General features: G+C 43.3%; 1 protein-coding gene across 1 annotated transcript in view; it reads left to right on the top strand.

Moving 5' to 3' along the window:
• SLC4A10 (solute carrier family 4, sodium bicarbonate transporter, member 10) overlaps positions 1-23,928 on the top strand; it is a 158,562-nt gene that overhangs the window by 104,151 nt on the left and 30,483 nt on the right. Inside the window, exons 13-16 of the mRNA XM_015408603.1 lie at positions 1,353-1,527; positions 1,702-1,835; positions 3,502-3,747; positions 16,792-16,897. Of these exons, the coding sequence (XP_015264089.1) occupies positions 1,353-1,527; positions 1,702-1,835; positions 3,502-3,747; positions 16,792-16,897 (661 nt within the window). The remainder of the gene's footprint in view (positions 1-1,352; positions 1,528-1,701; positions 1,836-3,501; positions 3,748-16,791; positions 16,898-23,928) is intronic.

Raw genomic sequence — 23,928 nt, 5'->3', positions numbered from 1 at the left:
GCATTCCTGGCTTTCATTCTTGGAGAATGCGGGGGTGGGGGGAGGATGCTCATGGACTGCCCCAGCCAGCAAAGAGTTGCAGACGGCCCCATATTGCCTGCTGCCCTCCCCCTCTCTTCGCAGCTGTGCAAGTTTGGAGGCTGCTCAGGGCATGCTCCAGCCTGCAGCTGCTTCAGCTGGACTACGACCACCAGAGCAGAGTGGGTGGGCGTCACACAGGAAGACTCCTCTGAGGCTGCTGAGCTGCTGAAGGGCAGACAGAAGCCGGTCTGCGGTCCCGTGTGAGAAGGAGATGGTTTCTTTCAGAGCAGTGTTACCACAGCCTCTTTTAATCCCCCTGGATAGACCCCAGAACTTGGGGGCAGATTGATAATGTCTTCCAGGGGGCCTTGTATTCCCTCACTGCTGGCTTTCACCAGCCATGACGGGCACGGGTCCAAGAGGCAAGTGGTTGGCTTAACTGCATCCAGGATCCTGTCAGCGTCAGTCTGGGAGAGTCGGTTGAAGTTGTCAAATATGGCCGAAGACAGCCAAGGGGCCTCCAGTTCACAAACTGTATCAATACTGGCAGACAGATCGTGGCAGAGTGACGAGACTTTTATCTGCAAAAAAAAAAAGCTTGCAAAAGTTTCACGGCTAATAGCCAAATTTTAAACATTTTGATTTCTCTCCATAAGAGAAGCTAGAGACCTAATTGTCCTAAACAATTGTGCTGGGCAAGAGCTGGCGGATGCGATGGAGACTGTGAAGAAATCTCTCTTCGCAGTCTTCGTTGCCATCTCATAGGTTTAATGTAACTAAGGTTTGTGTGATTGTCCAAACACAGGCTGCTCCAGTACTCGAGGTTAACTAGGGTCTGTTAAACCAGGATACTGTCGTTGGCTTTATTAACCACAGTTAGTCTTAGCTATGATTTTGAGTGATGTATGACGGGAGATATCCTGGCTTGTTCCCTGGCACTGCCCTCCCCAGCTATAGAGACACATGGGCAGAACAGAAGCAATGGCACCAACATTTGTCCAGGGAAACCAGGGTAGGAGTGATGGTCAGAAAGCCAAATGCTGGTTTCACAAACTAACCTTAGTTAAAAACCAACCATGGTTTAGTGGTGTGTCTGAACCAAGCCAAAGTGACATTCCCAGGCAGGGTCGAAAGCATTGCACATAGCAGGGCATTGTGGTTATTTAGAGAGGTCTCATTACTTTCATATTTTGTTTTAATAGTGCAGCATCTTAAAATAAAAGCTATTTTAAAATTTCATTTGGAAATGGCAACGGGTATCTGAAATATTTATCAGCAGCTTTTAACTTTAATAACCTGTCTTTTCTGTATCTGTTCTCTTCTCTGCATAGGCTTTTTGGGGGCCTGATTTTAGATATCAAGAGGAAAGCTCCGTTCTTCTTGAGTGACTTCACAGATGCATTCAGCTTGCAGTGTCTGGCATCGTTTTTGTTCCTGTACTGTGCTTGTATGTCTCCTGTTATCACATTTGGCGGTCTGCTGGGAGAAGCAACTGAAGGTCGTATAGTATGTGTTGTGCTTTAATCTGAACCTTACATATAAGATTTATGGTTGATGTTTTATAACCATTACATACAGAAATATGGCCTTTGAATGTTCCGTTTGCTATAAATAAGACTGCATCATTTGTCTTGGCACCAAAATAAAGTCTATAACTTTCCTCTTTTTTTAACCATACAGAGTGCAATAGAATCTTTGTTTGGTGCATCGATGACTGGTATAGCCTACTCACTCTTTGGTGGACAACCACTTACCATACTAGGTAGCACGGGGCCAGTCTTGGTGTTTGAAAAGATATTATTCAAATTTTGCAAGTAAGTGACCAGTTTTCCTTGACACCCCCCCCCCGTTATTCCCATCTTCCATTGTATTATTATATTCAGTTGTGTTTAAGGCTGAAATGTAATTCCATATCTTGCAGCAGGAGATGTAAAATGCTTTGTCTAATTTCCTGTTAGTTGTGAAGACATACAGACCGATTTCCCACAGCCGCTGCTCTGTGCTCGCTCCTCTCTTTGCCCTGATGGTACTTATCAATTTCCCACTCGAAGCCGCGTGGCCGCATTTTGACCTGCGGCTTCGCCCGATTTTCCCCACGGTTTCATGATTCTGTTTTTGAGGATTATGAAACCGTGGGCAAAATTGGGCAAAGTCGCGGGTCAAAATGCTGCCACGCGTCTTTGAGTGGGAAATTGACGTGTACCATTGGGGCAAAGCGAGGAGCGAGTGCAGAGCAGCGGCTGTGGGAAATTGGTCCCAGTGACTTGTTATCGCCTTTAGTTGTGCAGGGGTATCACATAAAGGCAGTGCTAGTGGAGGTAGGGCAGGGACCAGGAGGGGGCAGGGCCACGAGCATCCTCAACGCCTGGCATGCTTAGGGCTGGTTGTATGACCCAAGAGCCCATCTGTTTAGGATAGTTTTAGACTGAGGTCTCTTTTGCCAAGTCCTTTTAAATGTGGTTGTGTGTCATATGAACAGCTTATATAATAATGGATCCTACCAGCCTTTTCACTGGCAAAGAAGGGAGAAGGGCCCCTTTTGACCACTGAAAAGGCTTGCCAGGGATCATAGGGCCCACATGGACAAAGCAACATAAGACAGGGGAATCATCTAAAACTGAGTAGAAAAACTGGTACAATCCAACCCTTCGTTCCCCTTGGAGAGCTGAAGATCTAACCCACTGACTCAGAGACCCACGTGCACTGACTGCCTGTCTGTCTATTCTGTGCCTTTCCCTTTTGGGTTAAGGTGTTATACAGTGCAAGATTAAAACATACAAAATCCAATAAAGCCCCATTAACCCTCCCCCAAGAAAGTGCCTCCAGCTCAGACTCTTGTCTCAAAGGAAACAGCTTACAGACCCTGCTAAGAACTTCTAAGGTCAGCGCCCCTTCGTGTCCTCAGAGAGCCTGTATCAAAAACTGGGAGCCACTAGAGAAAATGGAGGGCTCTAGTAAACTGAAGCAGGCCACCTTCAATGGAGGGACAGCAAGGGAGTGGCAACCACAAATGTACAGTTAGAGCAATGGGACATACTAAGATAGACAGCGGTGATGTACGTGCTGAGCTTTTCTTAAGAGCAGTCTACCTCATTCATTTCAATGGAGGGAGCTTTTCTGTGCACATTCCTGTTCCTTCAAAGCACAGACAGGATGGCCACATAAGCACATGCGAGTACCTGTCTGCAAGCTGTTCCTGGACCAGGCTGATCACATTTGTTCTCCGGGCAAACTGTTCTGAGTGCCACAAGGTAGAAAGGCAGCTAATAAATGTTTAAAATAAATGAATGAATAAACAGGCTAGCATGCTTTTCCACAACAATATCCTGAACCCTATTACTGAAGCAGTTTTTATGGCACAGCAATGGAGCATAAGTCCATTGTCATCCTTTGGGGAATAAGTTGATTTCCTGAGGACAGGAAGCCTTTACATTTTTCTATTTCTGCAGCTGTCAAAGTGATCCTTTCTTGTCCTTCTAGGGAATATGGATTGTGTTACCTTTCGTTGCGGGCGAGCATTGGCTTGTGGACGGCCACACTCTGCATTATTCTCGTGGCGACCGATGCAAGTTCCCTAGTGTGCTACATCACTCGGTTCACGGAAGAAGCTTTTGCATCCCTCATCTGCATAATTTTCATTTACGAGGCCTTAGAGAAGCTCTTTCATCTCGGCGAGACATATCCAATCAACATGCATAACAGTGTGGAGCTACTGACACAATACTCGTAAGTATGATCTTACCAGTTAACCAGGGGGGTATCACATAAAGGCAGTGGTAGTGGAGGTAGGGCAGGGAAGAAGAAGAGGTCGGATTTATACCCTGCCCTTCACTCGCCGTCTCAGATTGGCTTACAATCTCCTCCCCTTCCTTTCTCCAAAACAGACACCCTGTGAGGTAGGTGGGGCTGGGAGAGCTCTTTCGAGGACTGCTCTTGAGAGAACAGCTCTGAGAGAGATGTGACTGGTCCCAGGTCACCCAGCAGTTGCATGTGGGGGAATCAAACCTGGTTCTCCACATTAGAGTCCTCTGCTCTTAACCACTACACCAAACTGGCTCTCCAGTCTGGAATGCATACAGGCCACTGCACAGGTCTGCAATATGCAAGGACATGAAAGTGCTCTCCCTCCTGAGCATCACCTCCTGCTCCTTACACGGGAAGCACAGCCCATCACAGAGACAACCAGGAGGGGGCAAGCTCACGAGCATCCTCAGTGCATGGCATGCTTAGGGCTGGTTGTATGACCCAAGAGCCCATCTGTTTAGGATAGTTTTAGACTGAAGTCTCTTTTGCTGAGGTCTTATAAATGTGGTTATAAATGTGGAGTGTTATCTTTGTAATGGGCTGTGCTTCACCTGTGTGGAGCAGGAGGTGATGCCCAGGAGGAAGAGGAGGAGGAGGAGGAGAAGAAGAAGAAGAAGAAGAAGAAGAAGAAGAAGAAGAAGAAGAAGAAGAAGAAGAAGAAGAAGAAGAAGAAGAAGAAGAAGAAGAAGAAGAAGAAGAAGAAGAGGAGATTGGATTTATACCCCACCCTTCACTCAGAGTCTCAGAGTGGTTTACAATCTCCTTTCCCTTCCCCTCCCCACAACAGACACCCTGTGAGGTAGGTGGGGCTGAGAGAGCTATCTCAAGAACCACTCTTTCAAGAACAGTTCTGACAGAACTATGGCTTTCCCAAGGTCATCCAGCAGCTGCAAGTGGAGAAGTGGGGAATCAAACCGGGTTCTCTCAAATTAGAGTCTGCGCTACACCAAACTACACCAAATAAGCACTGTCATGTCCGTGCACATTGCAGACCTGTGCAGTGGCCTGTATGCATTCCAGACTGGAGAAACCTAATGACGGCCATCATGCAATGGTGACACTGCTTTCTGTTACCTGTGTTTATTCATTTAGATATTTATACCCCACTTTTCTCCGCAACAGGAACCCGAAGAAACATATAATATCATTTTCCTCTCTTCCATTTTATCCTTACAACAACCGCCCTGTGAGGTAGGCTGAAAGGGAGTGGCTGGCCCAAGGTCACATAGGGAACTCTCATGGCAGAGTAATGTTTTCAACCTGGGTCTTCCAGATCCTAATCCAGCTCTAACCATGACTCCATGCTGGATGTAGCAATTTGTGATGGACCCAGATTGTTTCAAATGCTGAAGTTATCAAGGGAAAACTACCGTTCTTGCCTGAACAATGGCAGCATGGTAACCATTTAAAATTATTTGCTTTCCAAGAGATGGAATTAGTAGGAAATGTGGATGTTCAGAAGCTTTTCTGTTAAAGTCAGAAAGTCACTGCTGGGTAAAGTGACTGGGGAATTGAGCTATCAGAAAATGAGATTCAATTATGATACACGGAAACCACAACATTCTCATGGGCAAGGATGAGATTTCGATCCGGCTTGAGGCACGTTCTGGCTAGCATCTTACTGCCAAGCAAGACAGATAAGGGAAACTTTCTCAGGCTAGAAAGCCCCTCCATATATGTGTGTGTGTGTGTGTGTGTGTAAAAATGGTTTTGTTCAACACATACAAACTCCTGGCTTAAGGAGAGCTGAGTTCTGAAACAGCAGTAGAAAAACAGTGCCACTCTCACTTGCTCCCTGAGAGAAGAGCAGTGAGTCATTCCAACAAAATGCAGGCGACAGTGACTAACAAATACAGTTTTGCAGAAGGGGAGAAATATGGATGTGGAAATTTTTTTTATTTTTTTGGTAAAAGAATTTTTTATTTTCATGGAAATAACCTCTTACAGTTAAAAAAAACTATTATCATTCTTAAACCAATACCTATATTCCCATATCCCCCCTCCCTCCTGGTGGCTTCCCGCAATGTTTCCCCCTTTGACCCTCCAGTACATCTTAAGATAACATCAATTAATCTCAATATTGTTCTAAACATAGTAAATTGTGCTTCACATCCCAGTTTTTTTCTAGGTAAAGTTTAAAGTCATTCCATTCTTCAAAAAAGTCAAGATCTTCCCTGTTATTCAGTTTCTTCGTAATTTTGTCCATCTCAGCCATGAACAGAATTTTTCGTATCCATTCTTCTATTTCTGGTGTTCTTTCTTGTTTCCAACACTGTGCATACACCATTCTTGCAGTCGTGATCATATACCATAACATAGTCTTTTTAGTTACATTCAGCTCTTCCATTCTAAGTCCTAAGAGCAGAATTTCTGGTGCTTTTTTAAAGGAACATTTCAAAAATGTTTGCATTTCGCTGTGGACCTTTGTCCAAAAATCCACAGCTTTCTCGCATGTCCACCACATATGATAAAATGAACCTTCATGTTTTTTACATTTCCAACACTTATTAGACATGTTTTGATTCATATTTGCTATTTTCTTTGGCGTCATCATGACGCCAAAATATTTTTCAATCTCCCATTCTGAGAATCGAACAGATGTGCCGCCTTATACCACTCCTTAGCCTATTTGGGTCAGTACCGTCCACCCTTACTGGCAGTGGCTCTCCAAGACCAACAGCAATGTAAGGCCTTTCCCAAACGGTTAGGGAAAGGTAGGTTGGCGTATGTGTATAAAAGAAGGAGGATACATTCTGCAAAACTAAACAGTACGTTTACCAAAAATAATTTAAAAATCCTTCATCAATACTAAATGCCATGTTTCTGTTCACTGTTTAGTAAATCCTTGCCAGGAGCAATCTAATTCTATGTTATTACATGTATGTGTATTCTAATAAATATATTAGCATTTGATTCAGAGAACTGTGAGCAGGGGGGAAATAGTTGCTTGTACTGCTCTGGAAACACCGGTGCACACAGTGCTGTGTTTGGATTGTAACGGCTGTCATGCTTCTGCTGGTGGGAGCACAAGCCACTGTGTGAGGGGAAGAACTTTATGCTCTCATCGCACACCAGCACTCAGGCATAAGGTGTGAGGCAACCTTTTTGTCAGGGTTGGCTCAAGCCATTCAACCTTCCTGAATGGGCAGTAGTGGTAGCAGCCCAGAAGGGTGGGGCGGATTCTCTTCCCATTCTTGCTTCTGCTTTTATAAGGTTCAGGATGGACTCCAGGCTAGGACTCAGCCTTTTTTGGGGGGGGAGGGTGTCTTTTAATCTGGTCCCAGCTGTTCTTGTCACCCTACCTTCTTTCTGGCCATGATCAGAGTGGGGACTCAACTTGACAGTCAGCAGGTTTTGTGGTTAGAATGTCAAACTAGTATCTGGAACATCCAGGTTCAAATTGCCACTCTGTCATGGAACTCACCTTGGGCCAGTCACTGTCAGCCTAACCTACTACAGGGTTCTTATGTTTTTTTTAGGATAAAACAGAGGAAGAGAGAACAATGCTGTAAGCTGCTTTGGGTTCCCGTTGGCGGGAATATCTAAGTAAATCTTCAGAAGGTGTTGTTCCACCCCTAACAGTCAGGATGGGTGATGTTTTCATATACCAGTATGAGCTTTCATGAGGCAGAGCTCGCTTGTTCAGATACAACAGGAGAAAGAAATCCCTTCCCCTTAACCTGACTGACCTCTCAACCGTCATTTGTAGACTCACTGGATTGTTGAGAGAATAAAATGGGAGCAGGAGAGAATGATATACTCACCTGCACGCCCTCAAGCGAGATAAAAACGCTACAATAAATTCATATTTCCACCATTATTAATCATATTGTTTATATCCTGCTTTTCCATCTAGAGGATCCGTAAGGCAAGTCTTAATCCTTAAGGGAGGGAGAGAGGAAATTCAGATATGAGGTGTTTGGCTTTGTAAATATTCTAAGAATACTTTTTGTTGCCAACACAAAATGCAGCTTTAGCTTCCATCTCCCAACCTATCTCACAAATACTTTTGTTTATGCTGTAATTATTATCATTTTTTAAAAATAAGCCAAAATGCAGTGATAGCTGTCTAGGCCACTGGGCTACATAAACATTTACTCTGTCTGACAAGCAAGGAAAACCTGATTTTTGGCCTCCGGTCTCATTACGGTGACCTTTTCCTTCCTCTCGTGTCCTTGTCTGTTAATAGGTTGTCATGGCACCCCTCTTTTCCGTCCCCATTCCTCCCCATCTTTGTTCCTCTTTGTCTTTTTGTTTATGATTGTGAAAAATAATGGGAGAGATTCCTCAAGTGCAGCTTTGTGTTAGAATCACTGAACCTTTGCTTCTGGGTGTTTTTTGCTGAAATGGCCTCCCTCCTTTCCGTCACATGATATGTTCAGAGGAGCTGAAGGAAATAAATGAAAGCACATATGCTAAATGACACACAGCTATTTACTTTGAAAAGCAAGATTCGGAAATGTGTTTCAATCCTGCCAGTTTTTTGTGGACAAACAAACAATATCTGGTTGGAAAATTTAAAGTTCAGTGGTTTGTTCGATACCTGCCTCCTGACTCCCCACCCCTAGCGCCCTTCATTCCCAAAATGGTGAATTTGTGTTTTCTAACAAAAATAATGCTTTACCAGAAGTTCCTCCATTATTAACAGATTATATTGAATAATTTCAGAGCACTTTTGGCATAGTAATATGCATATTGCAATCTGTCCCTGACATGTATTTAAGAATTAGGAGCATAACATCCCATTCTCAAAGGTATGCAAGGTGCCAAGTTCGTGTCAGACTGACATAGCAATTCAATCTGAACACATCAATGGATGCAGCCAGCCAAGTGACACCACTGCTCATCTGGCATTGGTTTCAGTGAGGCTTTTGTGGATGTTCCATACAAGGCCCACGGAAATGAACAGAGGGGATTCAGAAGCAAGGCACAGGACCTGTGCAGGCCCATCCCATCCCAAACATAGAATATACCATGAATTGTGAACGAAAATTTTCTGTTGTATTTCTGAAACGACATAAATAAACCACTTCATAGTCATTGGTTTGCAGCCTGCCCTGAGCTTCAGTAAAGTGGACCATCTCCTCCCGTACTGTCCTGCCCACCAGGTAATATAGGCATGCCAGCCTCAGGTGGAACCTGGAAGATCCCCTGGAATTACAGCTCCTTTCTAGAGATCTATAGCGATCACTTCCCTTGGAGAAAAATGGATGCTTTGGAAGGTGGACTCTGTGGCATGGTACCCCACTGAGGTCCCTGTTCTCCCCAGGATCCACCTCCAAATGTCTAGGATTTTCCCAGCCTGGATCTGGCAACCCTAACCCCACATCCCTCACCCATTGCCAGGTGGGACCAGGCAACACTAAGCTAATAACTTTCTCCTCAGCCCTGTTCTCTGTGCCCTGGCATTCAGAGGATTCTTTCCCACAGGCACCTTGCCTGTAGAAAGCCCTTCCCTTTTATACTGGCCTAGAGTTGCCAGCATGAGGATTGAAGACAGGGATATAAAGGGGTGTGTGATGTTGCTGACATTGCTACATCATTTCCTGGGGGGGAAACGGAAGTGACATAGGGTAGCTCCAGGAATCGCAGGAAACTCTGTGGTAAAACAAGATCTGCCCCTTGTGTCCCAAAACTGAAAAGCTATAGTTTGATTGGAGTCCCTTCAGACATCTGATAACCATGTCCTTTCAAATTGTGCATTCCCCCCCTCCGTCAAACCAAGTAAAACCATAGACTTTAAATGTAGTCTATGTCTACTATGTAAAAGACTTCTTTCTGAAAATTACAGTGTAGTCCTAAACAGAGGTATACAGTTAAGTTCACTGAAACCAGTGGGCTCAGAAAGGTTTAGGATCACACTGTAATATCCTACTTCATTACAAAATGCTAGAAATTTTTCACAGTTTAATCACCTCAAGGATATTCAAAAAGCATGCTGTTGTCACAGATAAACCATAGTTCCATTGAGCATCTACATTCTCAAAAATATGCTTCTTAAAAAGAAAATTCCCTGATCTTTAAGGCTGCTGATTTGAGACTCTGTGTGTGCATCAAGTGCCCTAAAGTCACAGCTGCCTTATGGCGACCACAGCAAGGAGCTTTCAAGGCAAGTGAGAAGCAGAGGTAGTTTGCCATTGCCTTCTTCTGCAGAGTCTTCCTTGGAGGTCTCTCTTCCAAGTATCAACCCTGCTTAGCTTCCAAGATCAGATGAGACTGGGCTATATCATGCTACCTTCCCTCCCATTTGAGACTGTATTTCATTGTTATTATTCACATTTTAATTATGCAAATGACACATTTTTATCTATTATGCTCCCCTTTCTTCATTTTCCAACTTTCACGCCCATACATAGTAATCAGGAATACTATGGTATGAATTATCATCTCAATTGCCAGCAACACTTCCTTACACTTCCTCACACACACTAAATAATCCACTTTCAGTGCACTTTCCAACTGGATTTTGCCAGTTCACACAGTAAAATCCAGTTGGAAATCGCACTAAAAGTGGATTGAAAGTAGATTATTTAGTGTGTGTGTGATCGCAGCCTTAAGTATCTTTTCTAGCTCCTTCCAAGTCTCAAACTCCTTCTGATTTCATGGTTGCAGTCTCCCTTTTGGTTGGAGGAGTAGAAAATCTTTAACTATTTCAGTTTATTCACTGTCAGCTTTAAAAGTTGTTCCTTAGTAGTCAGTTCTTTTGTCTTCTTGATGTAATCCTGTTCTGGCACTTTCTGCTTTAACCTTCATCAGTAGTAGTTTCAAGTCTTTACTGTTTTCTGCCAGTAATGTGATGTTACCTACATATTTGAAATTGTTAATGTTCCATCCACCAATTTTCACTCCTTTCATCTAAATATAATCCAGCTTTCCTTCTTCATATAAATTGAACAGACAGGGAGATAATGTACCTCTTTCTCTGACACCTTTGAATAACTTCTATCAGGTTGTAATTGTTTAAGTGTTGCCAGGAGGAACAGCACCTAGAATCACAGAAGCATAGAATCACAGAAGCATAGAATCACAGAGTTGGAAGGGGGCATACAGGCCATCCAGCCCAACCCCCTGCTCAATGCCGGATCAGCCTACAGTATATCCCTGACAGGTGTTTGTCCAGCTACTGCTTAAAGACTGCCAGTGAGGGGGAGCTCACCACCTCCCTAAGTAGCTGATTCCACTGTTGAACAACTCTTACTGTAAAAAAGGTTTTCCCTAAGATCCGGCCAGTACCTTCCTGCCCTTAATTTAAACCCATTATTGTGAGTCCTATCCTCTGCTGCCAACAGGAACAGCTCCCTGCCCTCCTCTAAGTGACAGCCCTTCAGATACTTCAAGAGAGCAATCATGTCTCCCCTCAGCCTCCTCTTCTCCAGAATGAACATTCCAAAGTCCCTCAGCCTTTCCTCATAGGGCTTGGTCTCCAGGCCCCTGATCATCCTTGTCACTCTCTTCTGCACCCGCTCTATTCCATCCACATCCTTTTTGAACCGAGGCCTCCAGAACTGCACACAATACTCTAGGTGTGGCCTGTACAGTGGGACCATGACATCTTGTGATTTGGATGCTAAGTCTATGTTGATACTCCCCAAGATCGTGTTAGCCTTTTTGTTGCCACATCACACTGGCTGCTCATATTGACTTATGGTCCACCCATACTCCAAGATCTTTTTCACACACACTGCTACCCAGAAGTGTGTCCCCCATCCAATATATGTGTTCTTCATTTTTGTTACCCGGATGTAGAACTCAGCATTTATCTTTGTTAAATTGCATCTTGTTCACATCCACCCACTTTTCCAGTGTGTTAGATCTCATTGAATGCTATATCTTCTGATGTGTTTGCTGCTCCGCCCAATTTGGTGTCATCTGCAAATTTAATGAGTAGCCCCTATACACCCTCATCCCGATCATTTATAAAAATATTGAAAAGTTACGGGCCCAGAACCAAGTCCTGTGGCACCCCTCTGGACACTTCCCTCCATTCAGATGAAAGGCCATTGACAATTACTCTTTGAGTGTGGTTCTCCAACCAGTTTCCTATCCACCTAACTATCCTAGAGTCCAGTCCATAGTCCTCTAGTTTACCCATCAGAACATCATGGGGAACCCTGTCAAAAGCTTTACTGAAACCCAGGTAAACAACATTAACAGCAATCCCTCAATCCGGTAAGCTTGTCACTCAATCAAAGAAGGAAATGAGGTTGGTTCTGCAGGACCTGTTGGGGTTAAATCTGTGCTGACTTCCCTGGATCACCAAGTTGTCCTTTAGATGCTCGCAGATTGATCCCTTTAAAATCTGCTCCAGTATCTTCCCTAGGACAGAGGTCAGACTGACTAGCCTGTAGTTTCCTGGGTCATCCAGCCTCCCTTTTTTGAAAACTGGGGTAACATCTGCCCTCCTCCAGTCTTGTGGCATTTCTCTCATCCTCCAAGAGGTCTGGAAGATGATGGACAAAGGCTCTGCAAGCTCTCTAGAAAGTTCTTTGAGCACTCTTGGGTGTATACCATATGGTCCAGGGAATTTGTACTCATTCATTGCAGCCAGGTGCTTCTCAACCAGCAGCCTGGACACCATACCTTGCCTACTACCATCTCTAGAAGAGCCTGTTCTCTTCTTCAGGGGAAAAAACTGAGGCAAAATAGGTATGAAGCCTTTCTGCTTTCTCTGTCAGGGTTTCTCCATTTTCGCCCAACAGTGGGCCCATTGCCTCTTTTATTTTGTGTTTGCTCCTCACATATCTGAAGAAGAGTTTCTTGTTATAGTGAGCCTCCCTGGCCAGCTTTAGCCCACTGTGAGCTTTGGCCTCTCTGATAACTCTGGCCTCCTCTTTACTGTGGCAGTGGGCTTCTGACCATGGCCTGACACAGCAACAGCAGGAGCCATTTAAAAAACTCCCCTCATGTCATTACTCAGGGTCCCTGTCCCCCAGGAGCAGCAATTTGTGGATAATGGTGAGCTGCAATGAGGTGGGGGGGGGCTCAGGAAAGTTCCATCCGGCCACTACAAAGGGTTGTCTGGATCCCACCCCATGTCTGTAACTGGAATGGGGCCGTAGTGTCTTTGGGACTGTGGTCAATGACTCTGATTTCCACAATGGAGTTGGTAGTCTTACAATGCTGTCCTAATCAATAAACCAATGAAGGCTGTAACTCTGCTGAGGGAGGCACTGTTATTATCATATCAGGGGACTCTAAATTATTCTTTTTGTAGAAGATACTAGGGTTTATTAGCTACACCATTTTTTTAAACAAGATAATGGGGGCGTAGGATCTTCTGTCCAAAGATAAGGTTTATGTGTATCAAATATAGGCATGTTACGTCCCATGTATGGCTCAGTGCATTGTTTAAGTACGTTTACCGTGTCTATAGAACTCATTTTAAACTTCAGTCTGTTTTACACAAAGGGATAAGGACACTGAAGCACCAGATTCTGAATCAGAATACAGCTGTAGTGGCCCTTCTTCCTAGATCAAGGTGGGCAGCCATGTTGGTCTGAAGCAATAGAACAAAGTTTGAGTCCTGTGGTACCTTTAAGACCAACAAAGTTTCATTTAAGGTGTGAGCTTTTGTGTGCACGCACACTTTGTCAGATGAAGTGTGTGTGCACATGAAAGCTCACACCTTGAAAAAAACTTTGTTGATTTTAAAGGTACCACTGGACTCTAACTTTGTTCTAGCCCTTATTCCTGTTCTTGTTCCCCAGATCACAGCTAGCCATGAAATGAGAACATGGCTGCGGTCACATGGAGCATTAGCCACGCTAGAGGGACGGGAGATAGGCGGATTTTCCGGGCGCGATCTCACTGCCACATCTGGGAAGTGTAGAGCTCCCGTGGCTCACCCGAGGCTTCCCGCGGAAAACGCGCGGTAAAAAACTAGTACCTCGGAGGTACTAGTTTCTAGAAACCACGGGGCAAGGGCGGGCGTCTGACCGCGTTTCCGGTGGTAGTTCCGGCGCCCGCCCATGTCCCCTAGCAAAAAGGTTTTTCTTTTTCCAAGTCTCCACGGATGCGCACAAGCACCCAACGGAGCATGCGCACACTTCAGTTTAAACAAAACGAACACAACCCCGTTTGCTGCGCCGCCCTGCTTCTTTGCCTGTGGTGTGATCAGCACCTCCCCCCTAACCTTGGAACCTCCACAGGACGTCGGATCACGCAACCGCGCGTTATTTAGCCCCGGGGCAAACAGCCATGCTCCCCCCCGCATTTTCCGGCCAGTGTGACCAGAGCCTCCTGTTCTTGTTCCCCAGATCACAGCTAGCCATGAAATGAGAACATATTATTTTTTCCAGTAATAAAGACACAGAGATTGCCTAAGTTTGTAATGAAATAGATCTTCTGTTTTGTGGCGTTGTAGTTTGCTGATATATTCACCCAATTTTTGGCCAATGTAAAAAAATAATAGGCCATTTCCTTAGGCTTCTGAGAAATAACAAATCTTTTACAGTTGCTTCTGTGTTTAATTTTGATTTTTAAATTGCCTATGTAGAACATTGTACACCCACATAGACTTATCGGTACATTTTCAATTAATGTGGAGCTTTAAAAGCAGCTAGGAAGCAGAAAAAAGAAAAGTGCTAATGTAACACAGTGTGGCGGGGGCCTAAAGAGGGGATGGTTCACATGAACAATGTTCTATCATAGTTTGGCATCACATGTGCTCCAACAAATGATGTTTTATGAACTGAACCAGAATCTGAAACCATGGTCTGAAGCTGGCTCCAAATCACTTCTTCCCAGATAACACTGGTTGCAGTTGTTGTTATTCCTGCTATTTGGGGAGGGAGAGCCATATCTCAGTCATAGAGGACATGACTGATTAGCATGCAGAGTGTTGTTCCAAGTCCAATCCCTGCTATCTCCAATATCTAGGTAGCACAGCTAGTCACAGTAGCTTTAAAAAAAATTATTTTATATATAAGACAAACAAAAGAAAAACAAACAAATATAGATACAACAAAAATGGGGATTCCATTTACAACATTATTTTGTCTGTTAAATTCATACATTAACAAATTGTATTTTAAAAAAATTTTCACCTTGTATTTTAGAGTATATTGTTGTTTAAAACTAAAAAGAGAGTTGTAGTTCATATTTCCTTGTACTTCGGTCGTATGTCCATATGATTTATTTGTTGGTCTCTTCCATCCATTTGTAAAATCTTGACCATGTATTCTCAAAGTTTTCTTCATTTTGCCCTTTCAAATTAAAGTTAGTTTGTCCATCTCTGCAGTTTCAAGTATTTTGTTCATAATTTCTTCTTTTGAAGGTACCTCATTTTTCCTCCAGTATTTGGCATATAATATTATTGCAGCTGTCACTACATGTATAATAAGAATCTTGCTTTTTACAATTTTCTGGTAATATATTCAATAAAAACAACTCTGGTATATAAGGTATATTACATTTTAACATTTTTTGTAACAATTCATGAATCCAAGACCATTTTTAACTCTGTCACATGTCCACCACATATGAAAAAAAGAACCAACATTTTTTGACACTTCCAACAATCATTTGTAGCTCAGAATAAAACTTTGCTAATTTGTCTGGAGTGATATACCATCTATAAAACATTTTTAAATATTTCCTTTATATGAAATTGATTTAGTAATCTTTACATTTGTTTTTCATACCTGTAACCATTGGTCTAAATCAATATTATGATCCAAATTTTGCGCCCATTGGACCATGCAGTTTTTAACTATTTCGTCTTATGTTTTATTTTCTAACATTATTACATATAATTTTTAATCAATTTCTCATCAGTATGTAACAATATCTTGTCTATTTCTGTTGTTTTTGAATAAAAACCTATTTGTTTATCTTTGGCATATCTTGATTCTATTTGAACTGTTTCCCACCAACAAGTTGGATTCTTGTATTTTAAGGTTTTCTATTGGTTTTATTTCATTTTTGTTATCAATCAGATCTTCATATCTTAACAGTGCATTTAAAAAAATAAATTTGGGTTTGTGAACGCTTCTAAAAGTGAAACCCATTTTGGTATTAGCTAGTCACAGTAGTTTGAGGGACTAGAGTATAAGGCAGCTCAGTATTTTCCCAACTGCTCATTCAATTGATTTTCATTCCTGGAAGTCTTTGAATTAACATTAAGAATAAGCTTTAAAAACCAGTTAGGTCCACAATATTTCACCCTAGTGGAAGAGAGCTAGGCTCCATATATGATATAGTCCTGGTAGACTGCTCTCGTAGAGATGAACTAGTAGGGAAGGAGAAAATCTATATATCTAATAGCCAAGTTGCCCCCTCCATGCAGATTCTAAATCCACACATTGGGGGCACTTGGGGGGCAGACAGATTTTCCTGCATGCTTGGAGCAGTCCCCAGGTGTGCAGAAAAATCTAAAAAGTTGAAAAAATATACGGGGGATATTTAAATCCCCCCAAAAGTAAAAGCGTTCCCTGCGCATGCACAGAGAACACTCTGGCCGTTGGGGGGGGGGCGGCTCAGTGGGCCCGGTGGCTGGAAGCCACTCAGGCTTTGCCGCTGGTGCTCAGGGGGGAGCGGGAGAAGGCTCGGCAGGCCCACACGGCTCTTGGTGGGCCCGGGCCTCGCCATCAGTGTGAGGTGGGGTGGGGGAGAAGGCTCACCTGCGGCTGCTTCCTCCTCCATGTGGAGCTCCCCCCCCACGAGTATCTCGGGTCCCCACTTCTTGTGAATTTCTAATCCCAAAATTGGGGTTGGGTACTGCTGTATTTTAGAGGCTTTGCTCATTCACAGACATAGGTGTGTACAAGCTCTTTTGTTCTTTTACCTAACTGTTCTTGAAATGACAAAATATGAATCTGGTAGAATTCTGTGTTCTGTGCACTTTTAAGGGGCACTTGCAAGGACTGGGCTTTTGCCAAGATTGTGTTGTTCATTTAGCATAACAAAAATTTGGTGCTGTCACTCTTCAGCTTTAAAATATAAAAACAGGTATATTTTACCTTTCAGGTGTAATTGTGTGGAGCCAGAAGACCCCAGCAATAAAACTTTGCAATATTGGCAATCTAAGAATATCTCCTCCTCTGATATACCTTGGGAAAACCTAACTTTATCAGTAAGTACGCATAACAGATGAAGATGTCATGAAAATTGATATTATTTATTTGTAAATTATATGAAAATAATGATGATAATAATAATGATAATGATGGTGATGATGAGGAAGAGGAGGAGGTCAACCATGTCCAATATTGCTGGCAAAAATTTGTTTATCTTTTTATTTAATAAAACTTTATGGAGATTATTCTTTATTGTTTCTAATGCATATTAAAACAAGCTTCTGCACCACAGAACACTGCTTAGAAAACTTCTTTGTGTACTAACAGGGAGTATTACTGAGATTAAATCGACATTCATCAAATAACAACAGATTTGACCTAAATTCTACCAGATGGTAAATCTGAAGCTGCCTTGTGTAAAAAGAACATGTAAGCTCCATATTTTTCCTAAAATACTCTCCCAGATGTTTGGGATATAGTGAGGAGTTAAAATAGAAGGTTTGCAGACATCCTTGTTTAATATCCCTTTATTGACATCACGGAAGTTCATGACCAGGCAGACAGAAGACAGTGGCCTGAATCCAGTGGGGCATTTCTGTAGGCAGAAGGATTCCCATCCCATCTCACCTCCTCCTTCCTGCTGCATAATGCCCCCCCTATTGCACAGGTTCTTTTGGGGGATGGGGCATCTGGGGTTGCAGTGGGAGGGGGAAGGTGAGAAAGTTACACTCCATGGGAAGAACTCCTTATTGTTGCACCAAAGGTCCATTGGATACAAGCCATGGTCAAAGTAGGAGAAGACTGACTTCACATTTGTGACTCTTCTGTGATGTTTACTAGAAGCCATAAATTATCCTGATACATTTAAAATTTTCAGAGCTAGAATTTATCCTCCGGATCTCATAACAGTTAACGCACAACTAATCTCTGTTCAGTGGTCCAGAGTAAGCTCACTCACTGGGGGACACCAATGTTTTTTGGGGTAAGACCTTGGTCTGCTGAATAAAACATTTCTTACGAGAATCCAGTCATCTAGTAGGCACTAGACAGTCCCCTGGTTTTTGGGGACCATGGTGGCCCTTCTGTTTGCCCCTTGTCATCCTCCTTTAATCAGCTGTGTAACAGTTCCTGATTTCTGGCCACTAAAGAGCTAGAAAGGCTACAATTTCCCTCCTCTGTGGCAGCCTGGAAGAATCATAGGGAAGGTTCAGTGAGAATGCCGCCTAACACAGCTGTTCACAGGATACACCAGTAGGTTCTGGAAATGCTGCAAAGGCACTTCCAGTTTCCTTGCATTACCAGTGAGACTTGACCTTTGCCCCTGAATTGCCACAGTGTTGGCTGGCTGTGTTTCACTTGTCAAGCAGAGGTTACCTTGCCATTGCAATTCTTTAAGTTGGGTTGCCCACAACAGGTTCTCCCCCAATCTGTATTGTAGTTATAAATCCAGAGACACTTAAAGCAATATAGTTTCAGAGGGTAGCTGTGTTGGTCGGCAGTAGAACAGCTAGATTTGAGTCCACTAGTACCCTAGAGACCAACAAGATTTTCCGGGATATAAGCTTTCTAGAATTAAAGGTCCCTTCATCAGGCAGAGTAGAGTAGAATAGAACAGAACGGAACGGAACAGAATAGAATAGAAAACTTGACTCTCAAAAGTATATACCCTGAAAACCTTGTTGGTCTTTAAGGTGTTACTGAACTCAAATCTAAAGCTATTTTTATTTATTTATTTATTTATTTTTCGTATTTATACCCCGCCCTCCCCAGTGGGCTCAGGGCGGCTTACAGAGGCAAGGAAACCTTGCCATAATAAAAACATGGTATACATACTAGCTTTAAAACAATACAGTACAACGTTAAAACATCCTAAAAGTTAAAACAGTGGTGCTCAATACATAACTCCAAAGATGGCGGATCAAAGGTCCAGAGTTCCCGGTGATGTTTCCCATGGCTAGGGCTTCTTTGCAATATTCAGATGTTAAAGCAATATGTTCAAGTTTGGGCTGCTTTGTGTGGTGAAATGCAGGATCTTTGTGAAAATTTACAGCTTGGCAAAGTGAATGTTGCATTTGCACTTTATGAATACTATGGCATATGGTGGGGGACAGTGACGGGTTCCATCTTCAAATGGCCTCTCATCTCCTAATATATATTATTAGGGATTTTATTGTATTTATTGTACAGCGTATTGGAATATTTTTATCATGGTGTTACCTGCTCTGAGCCTGGGCACAGGGAGAGCAGGATACAAATTTAATAAATCAAATCAAGAGACTAAACTAAAACTAGATTTACAGGCAGTCAGGTCAAAAGGTTGCAGGGCAGGTTTTCCCTTCTAACTCCAACTTTTCCCTTCTAACTCCAAGTTCCTGTGTTGATGGAATTAGCCAGAAGTACCACAGCCTTGGAGCTGCAGTGGCTCAAGTGGTTAAGACGCTGAACTGCAGGCTGTGGAAGGTCAGTAGTTCAGCAGTTCAAGACCCGGGTGCCACAAGACGGGGTGAGCTCCTGTCTCTAGTTCCAGCTCCTGCCAACCTAGCAGTTCGAAAGCAAGAAATTGCAAGTAGATAAATAGGTACCACTTCAGTGGGAAGGTAACAGCGTTCCGTGCACCTTGGTGTTTAGTCATGCCGGCCACATGACCACGGAAACCTCTTCGGACAGCGCTGGCTCTTCGGCTTTGAAATGGAGATGAGCACCGCAACCCTAGAGGCGGATTCGACTGGCTTTCGAGCAAGGGAACCTTTACCTTTACCTTTTACTACAGCCTTACACCTGTGGCATAGGGATAGAATGCAGTGTGTAGTCAAACTTTCTGGCAAGAAATTAGCAATGGAGGAATCTCAGACTATACAGTGAATCTGTCCTTTTGTGAGAGAAGAGCACATGGTGGGATGAAAAGAAAGATTTTGGAACTCTTTTGAGGAGAATCAGGTATTAAGGGAAGATGCCAACAAGATACGGACAGAAGCTGAACAAGAAATCTGGAAACTTTAGGATTATTATGCCTACCTCTTAGAGAGGTAACTTTTGGACCTAGGGCAAGAGAATGGGTGTATCACCCATTTTATTTTACTTTGCTCAGATGATAATTCTTGCTCAACTATATGTGTTTCCTTTTTGTAATCAACAACTACTTAAACAACTAAAGGGTTCCCCCCCCCCGGCGTGGTCATTACACCCACTCAAAGCCCAACTCAACTCACACTTACCAAGATACACAGAGAAGGCAAGGAGATGCCTGCTTAGCTCCAAATAACTTTAAAAAGTGAGGTTTTCAGGGTTCCCCCCTACATTTATGGTTGGGGAGGTGATTCTTAATCTGAAGAAAACTCTCCAAAGAAACAGAAAGAGAGGATCTGGTTGCAGGTCACCAGATGAGAGTACCTCTGAGTCCTGACCTGGGGTGGCAACAGACAGTGTTCCTAACTACCCTGGGCAGGTGGGGGGGACAATGGAATTATGCTAAATTTGCCATTGAAGTATAGCGTTCGCACTTTTGGCCTGCCCCTGGCGGAGGCGTGGCTGTAAGTGGATTTTTTCACTCTGGCGACATGCGCCTAGGCGCAGCAATGTGGCTTGTTTGTGACTTTTAGCGTGCACACTTCCGGGGTACTGTACAACTGGACGGTTTGCTACCGCTTTCACCTGGTACTTTTTTAATGTGGTAGGGAATTGTCATAGGACAGGTTGAGTACAGCTGGGGAACGCCTGACAGCTGTGGCTGTGTGAACTGGCCCCTTTAATCTGTTTGTGAAACGTGCGTATATCGGGCCAAACTGCCAGTCTGAACTTAAAGATCCATCACGAATATGTCTAATTCTCAACCCAGCCAAAACTGAGGATTCTTAAATCTGGAGATCGGAGCCATGAACAGACAAGACACATCTTTCTACAAATCTGAAAAACACCTCAGGTTTGCAGAAAAATCTGAAATCTTAAAAAAAATAAAATTGGAAGGTTTAAAAAGGTCCCAAATGTACCTTTAAGATAGCCTCAGTGACCATTGCTAGACAACCACAACAGTTTTGTGAGCATTCCAGGCTTGGTTGCTGTCAAGAGAAGGCAGAGAGAGGACTCAGGGCATTTTCCAGGGCTATTTTGGCCTTTGAAGGAAGTCTCATTGAGACCAGGTTCACCAGCAACCTTTGGGCAAGTTGGGCCCCCAACTTGCATGACTCACCCTGGACTGGCTGCTTGTTACTGTTCAGCAACAGTCACCCTACAAAAGCCAGCATAGTGTAGTGATTAGAATTTCAAACTAGGATTTGGGCAACCCAGGTTTGAATCCCCATTCTGCTATGGAACTTCACTGGGTGACTTTGAGCCAATACCTCACAGGGTTGTTATGAGGATAAAATGGAGGTGAGGATAATTGTGTAAGCTACTTTGGGTTCCTGTTGTGGAGACAGTTGGGATATAAATGAAGTAAATAAATAATAAATAGTGCTGAAGGTTGGGGCCAGACAAAAGGTAAATTGGTAGGTAAGAAGGAAGCAGAAAGGAAAGAGGATGTGGGGGGTGCTAGTGGGAAGAGGAAATAATGTGGGGAGGGGGATCCGGGGGCAAGTGACATATCACCACAAGTACTTGCAAGCTCCCCACAATGCAACTGAAGAAAGTCACATATCCCCACAATTACTTGCAGGCTCCCCACAATGCAACTGAGCCCAGCTCAGCCAGCACTGTACAACTGGACTGTAGTCTTCCTAAGTAGAGGCTGGCAGGTGGTTGGGGAAGAAAAGGGGCATATAAAGTTAGGTTGGCTGTTAGATGGAAAGGAAAGAGGCTTTCAGGAAAGGAAAAGAGGGAGGGAGGGGGAAATGAGATGCCCTCTGCAAGTCTGTGCAGGTCCCTCACTTCTGTACATCTAGCTCACACATTTATATTATTCATCAAATAGATGGCTGTTGTGAAAATATGGAACTGTTAATCGCCTTTGTAGTATGGGTAGGAGAGGTTGTTCCTTCACATATATAATACCTGAATGTTCCAGTTTTGCCCCCTGATAAGCTTTGTAATTTCCTCTGTTCTCACATATCAATCTGTATCTTTGCTGCTAGAATCAGGGATATGAAGATTCTACTGTAGATTCTTGCTCATTTTATGGAAACTCTTCATGCCCTTGGATGTTTTACAGAGATGAAAACCTCCTAAATTAGCACTGAGATTTTACATAGGCCACTTCAGTGCTTACATTAGCACTTGTCTCATATCTTACCAAACGTGCCCTATACATTAAGAATTTCTTCTAGGGATGATAGAATTCCTAAAGATTCACCCTGTTAACAATTTGAACCCTCTCTATTTCTTACAAAGATTCTCAGACTTTAGCAGAATCCCTAGAGTAGAGATGGAAGGAGAGGAAAAGAGAAGAAGAAGAGAAGAGATCGGATTTATATCCTGCCCTTCATTACCCAAAGGAGTCTCAGAGCGGCTTACAATCCCTTTCCCTTCCCTCCCCACAACAGACACCCTGTGAGGTAGGTGGGGCTGAGAGAGCTCTCTCGTGAACTGCTCTTGAGAGAGCAGCTCTGAAAGAATTTATGACTGACCCAAGGTCACACCAGCAGCTGCATGTGGAGGAGTGGGGAATCAAACCTGGTTCTCCCAGATTAGAGTCTGCACTCTTCTTAACCACTACAGGAAACTTGCCCTCCTTTCCTTCCCACAGTCTTGTTTTTCACAACTAGTAACCTTTCAATATTTTCTCTCTTTTTTCTGGAAGTTCACACACCCAATATCTCCAGTTCACATTCCTAGGGTGATTTCCCACAAGCGCTGCTCCACGCTCACGCCTCCCTTTTGCCCCAATGGTACGTGTCAATTTCACACAAGCTGCTGCACGGCCGCATTTTGCCCCACAGCTTCGCACGATTTCCCCTGCGTCGACTCAATCCTCAAAAAACAGGATTGAGTAGACGCGGGGAAAATTGTGCGAAGCTGCGGTGCATAATGCAGCCGTGCAGCAGCTTGTGTGAAATTGACACGTACCATCGGAGCAAAGAGAAGAGTGAGCGCATAGCAGCGCTTGTGGGAAATCACCCCTAGTCTCAGAACTGTGCCCCCCACTGCAAATGAATACACCACATGCTGTCACCTTGAATGAAATTGAAACTGTCCAATCACTTATTTAAAAAAATATAATGGCACATTTCTTGGAGGGCTTATTGGAAACCTGTGGATTGAGATGTGACACAATAAAAGACAGAAAAACCTAATTTCATTTCAAAATCTGATTGCATTGAACACTGCAATAATCTTGTTTCCTCAGCTTCCCCAGCAACACCCACAGCACCCTCTGATTAACCATCCACATTCCTGTATATGGGGGACCCTGTGTGTAAAGGCTCTGATGAGAAAATGCCAGAACACGATAGAAATTCCTTTTGCTACTTTCAAAATTCCTCATAAATTTACCACATGGAGGACTTTTATGTCCTCCTTGAAGTTCCACCGGGTAAAACATAGTGGGAATTTAAGGTAGGACATAAAATGGCAGATTTTGCTTTTGGAATATAAATTAAAAGGGTTAGTTTGTTAATGCGGACAAGTATTTCCTCAGTCTATTCCTAAAGAGTTCTCTTTACAAATAATTTTGTTTCAGCCAAACTACAGTGAATTTTGTGGAGTCTGTTGCCACCTTGTGGCAAAAGAAAATCTTTCTTCAAACTGGCTAACCAAAGGGATTTTGGATTCCTCTAAATCTCTCGTTTTACATAACATAGGATTTAGAATATGATCTTCAAACTACTTACTTGGCTCTAATCCAGAGAGAAAGGTTTCCGGATTATAATCTGCATTAAGCCTACAATTTTTGTGAGTGACAGTGCAATCCCGTGCGGAGATACACCCTTCTAATTCCATTGAAGTCAATGAGTTTAGAAGGGTGAACTCTGCTTATGACTGCACAGTGCGCAATACAGTTGATTTGAGATAGAGGGGAAGAGAGATCTGAACTAATTTCCCTTAAAATCCTCAAACAGTTGGATGTTAAGTGAAACACAACGAAATTGCTAAATGGAAATACAGCAGCCATATGCGGATTTGCTAGAGCAGGATTTCCTGATTTGCCCCTCCAGCT

Source organism: Gekko japonicus, unplaced genomic scaffold (assembly GCF_001447785.1).
Source record: "Gekko japonicus isolate JY-2015 unplaced genomic scaffold, Gekko_japonicus_V1.1 scaffold1550, whole genome shotgun sequence".
NCBI classification, from domain to species: Eukaryota; Metazoa; Chordata; class Lepidosauria; order Squamata; family Gekkonidae; genus Gekko; species Gekko japonicus.
Note: the sequence above shows the minus strand (reverse complement) of the source record. Positions and strands in the feature narration are given on the sequence as shown.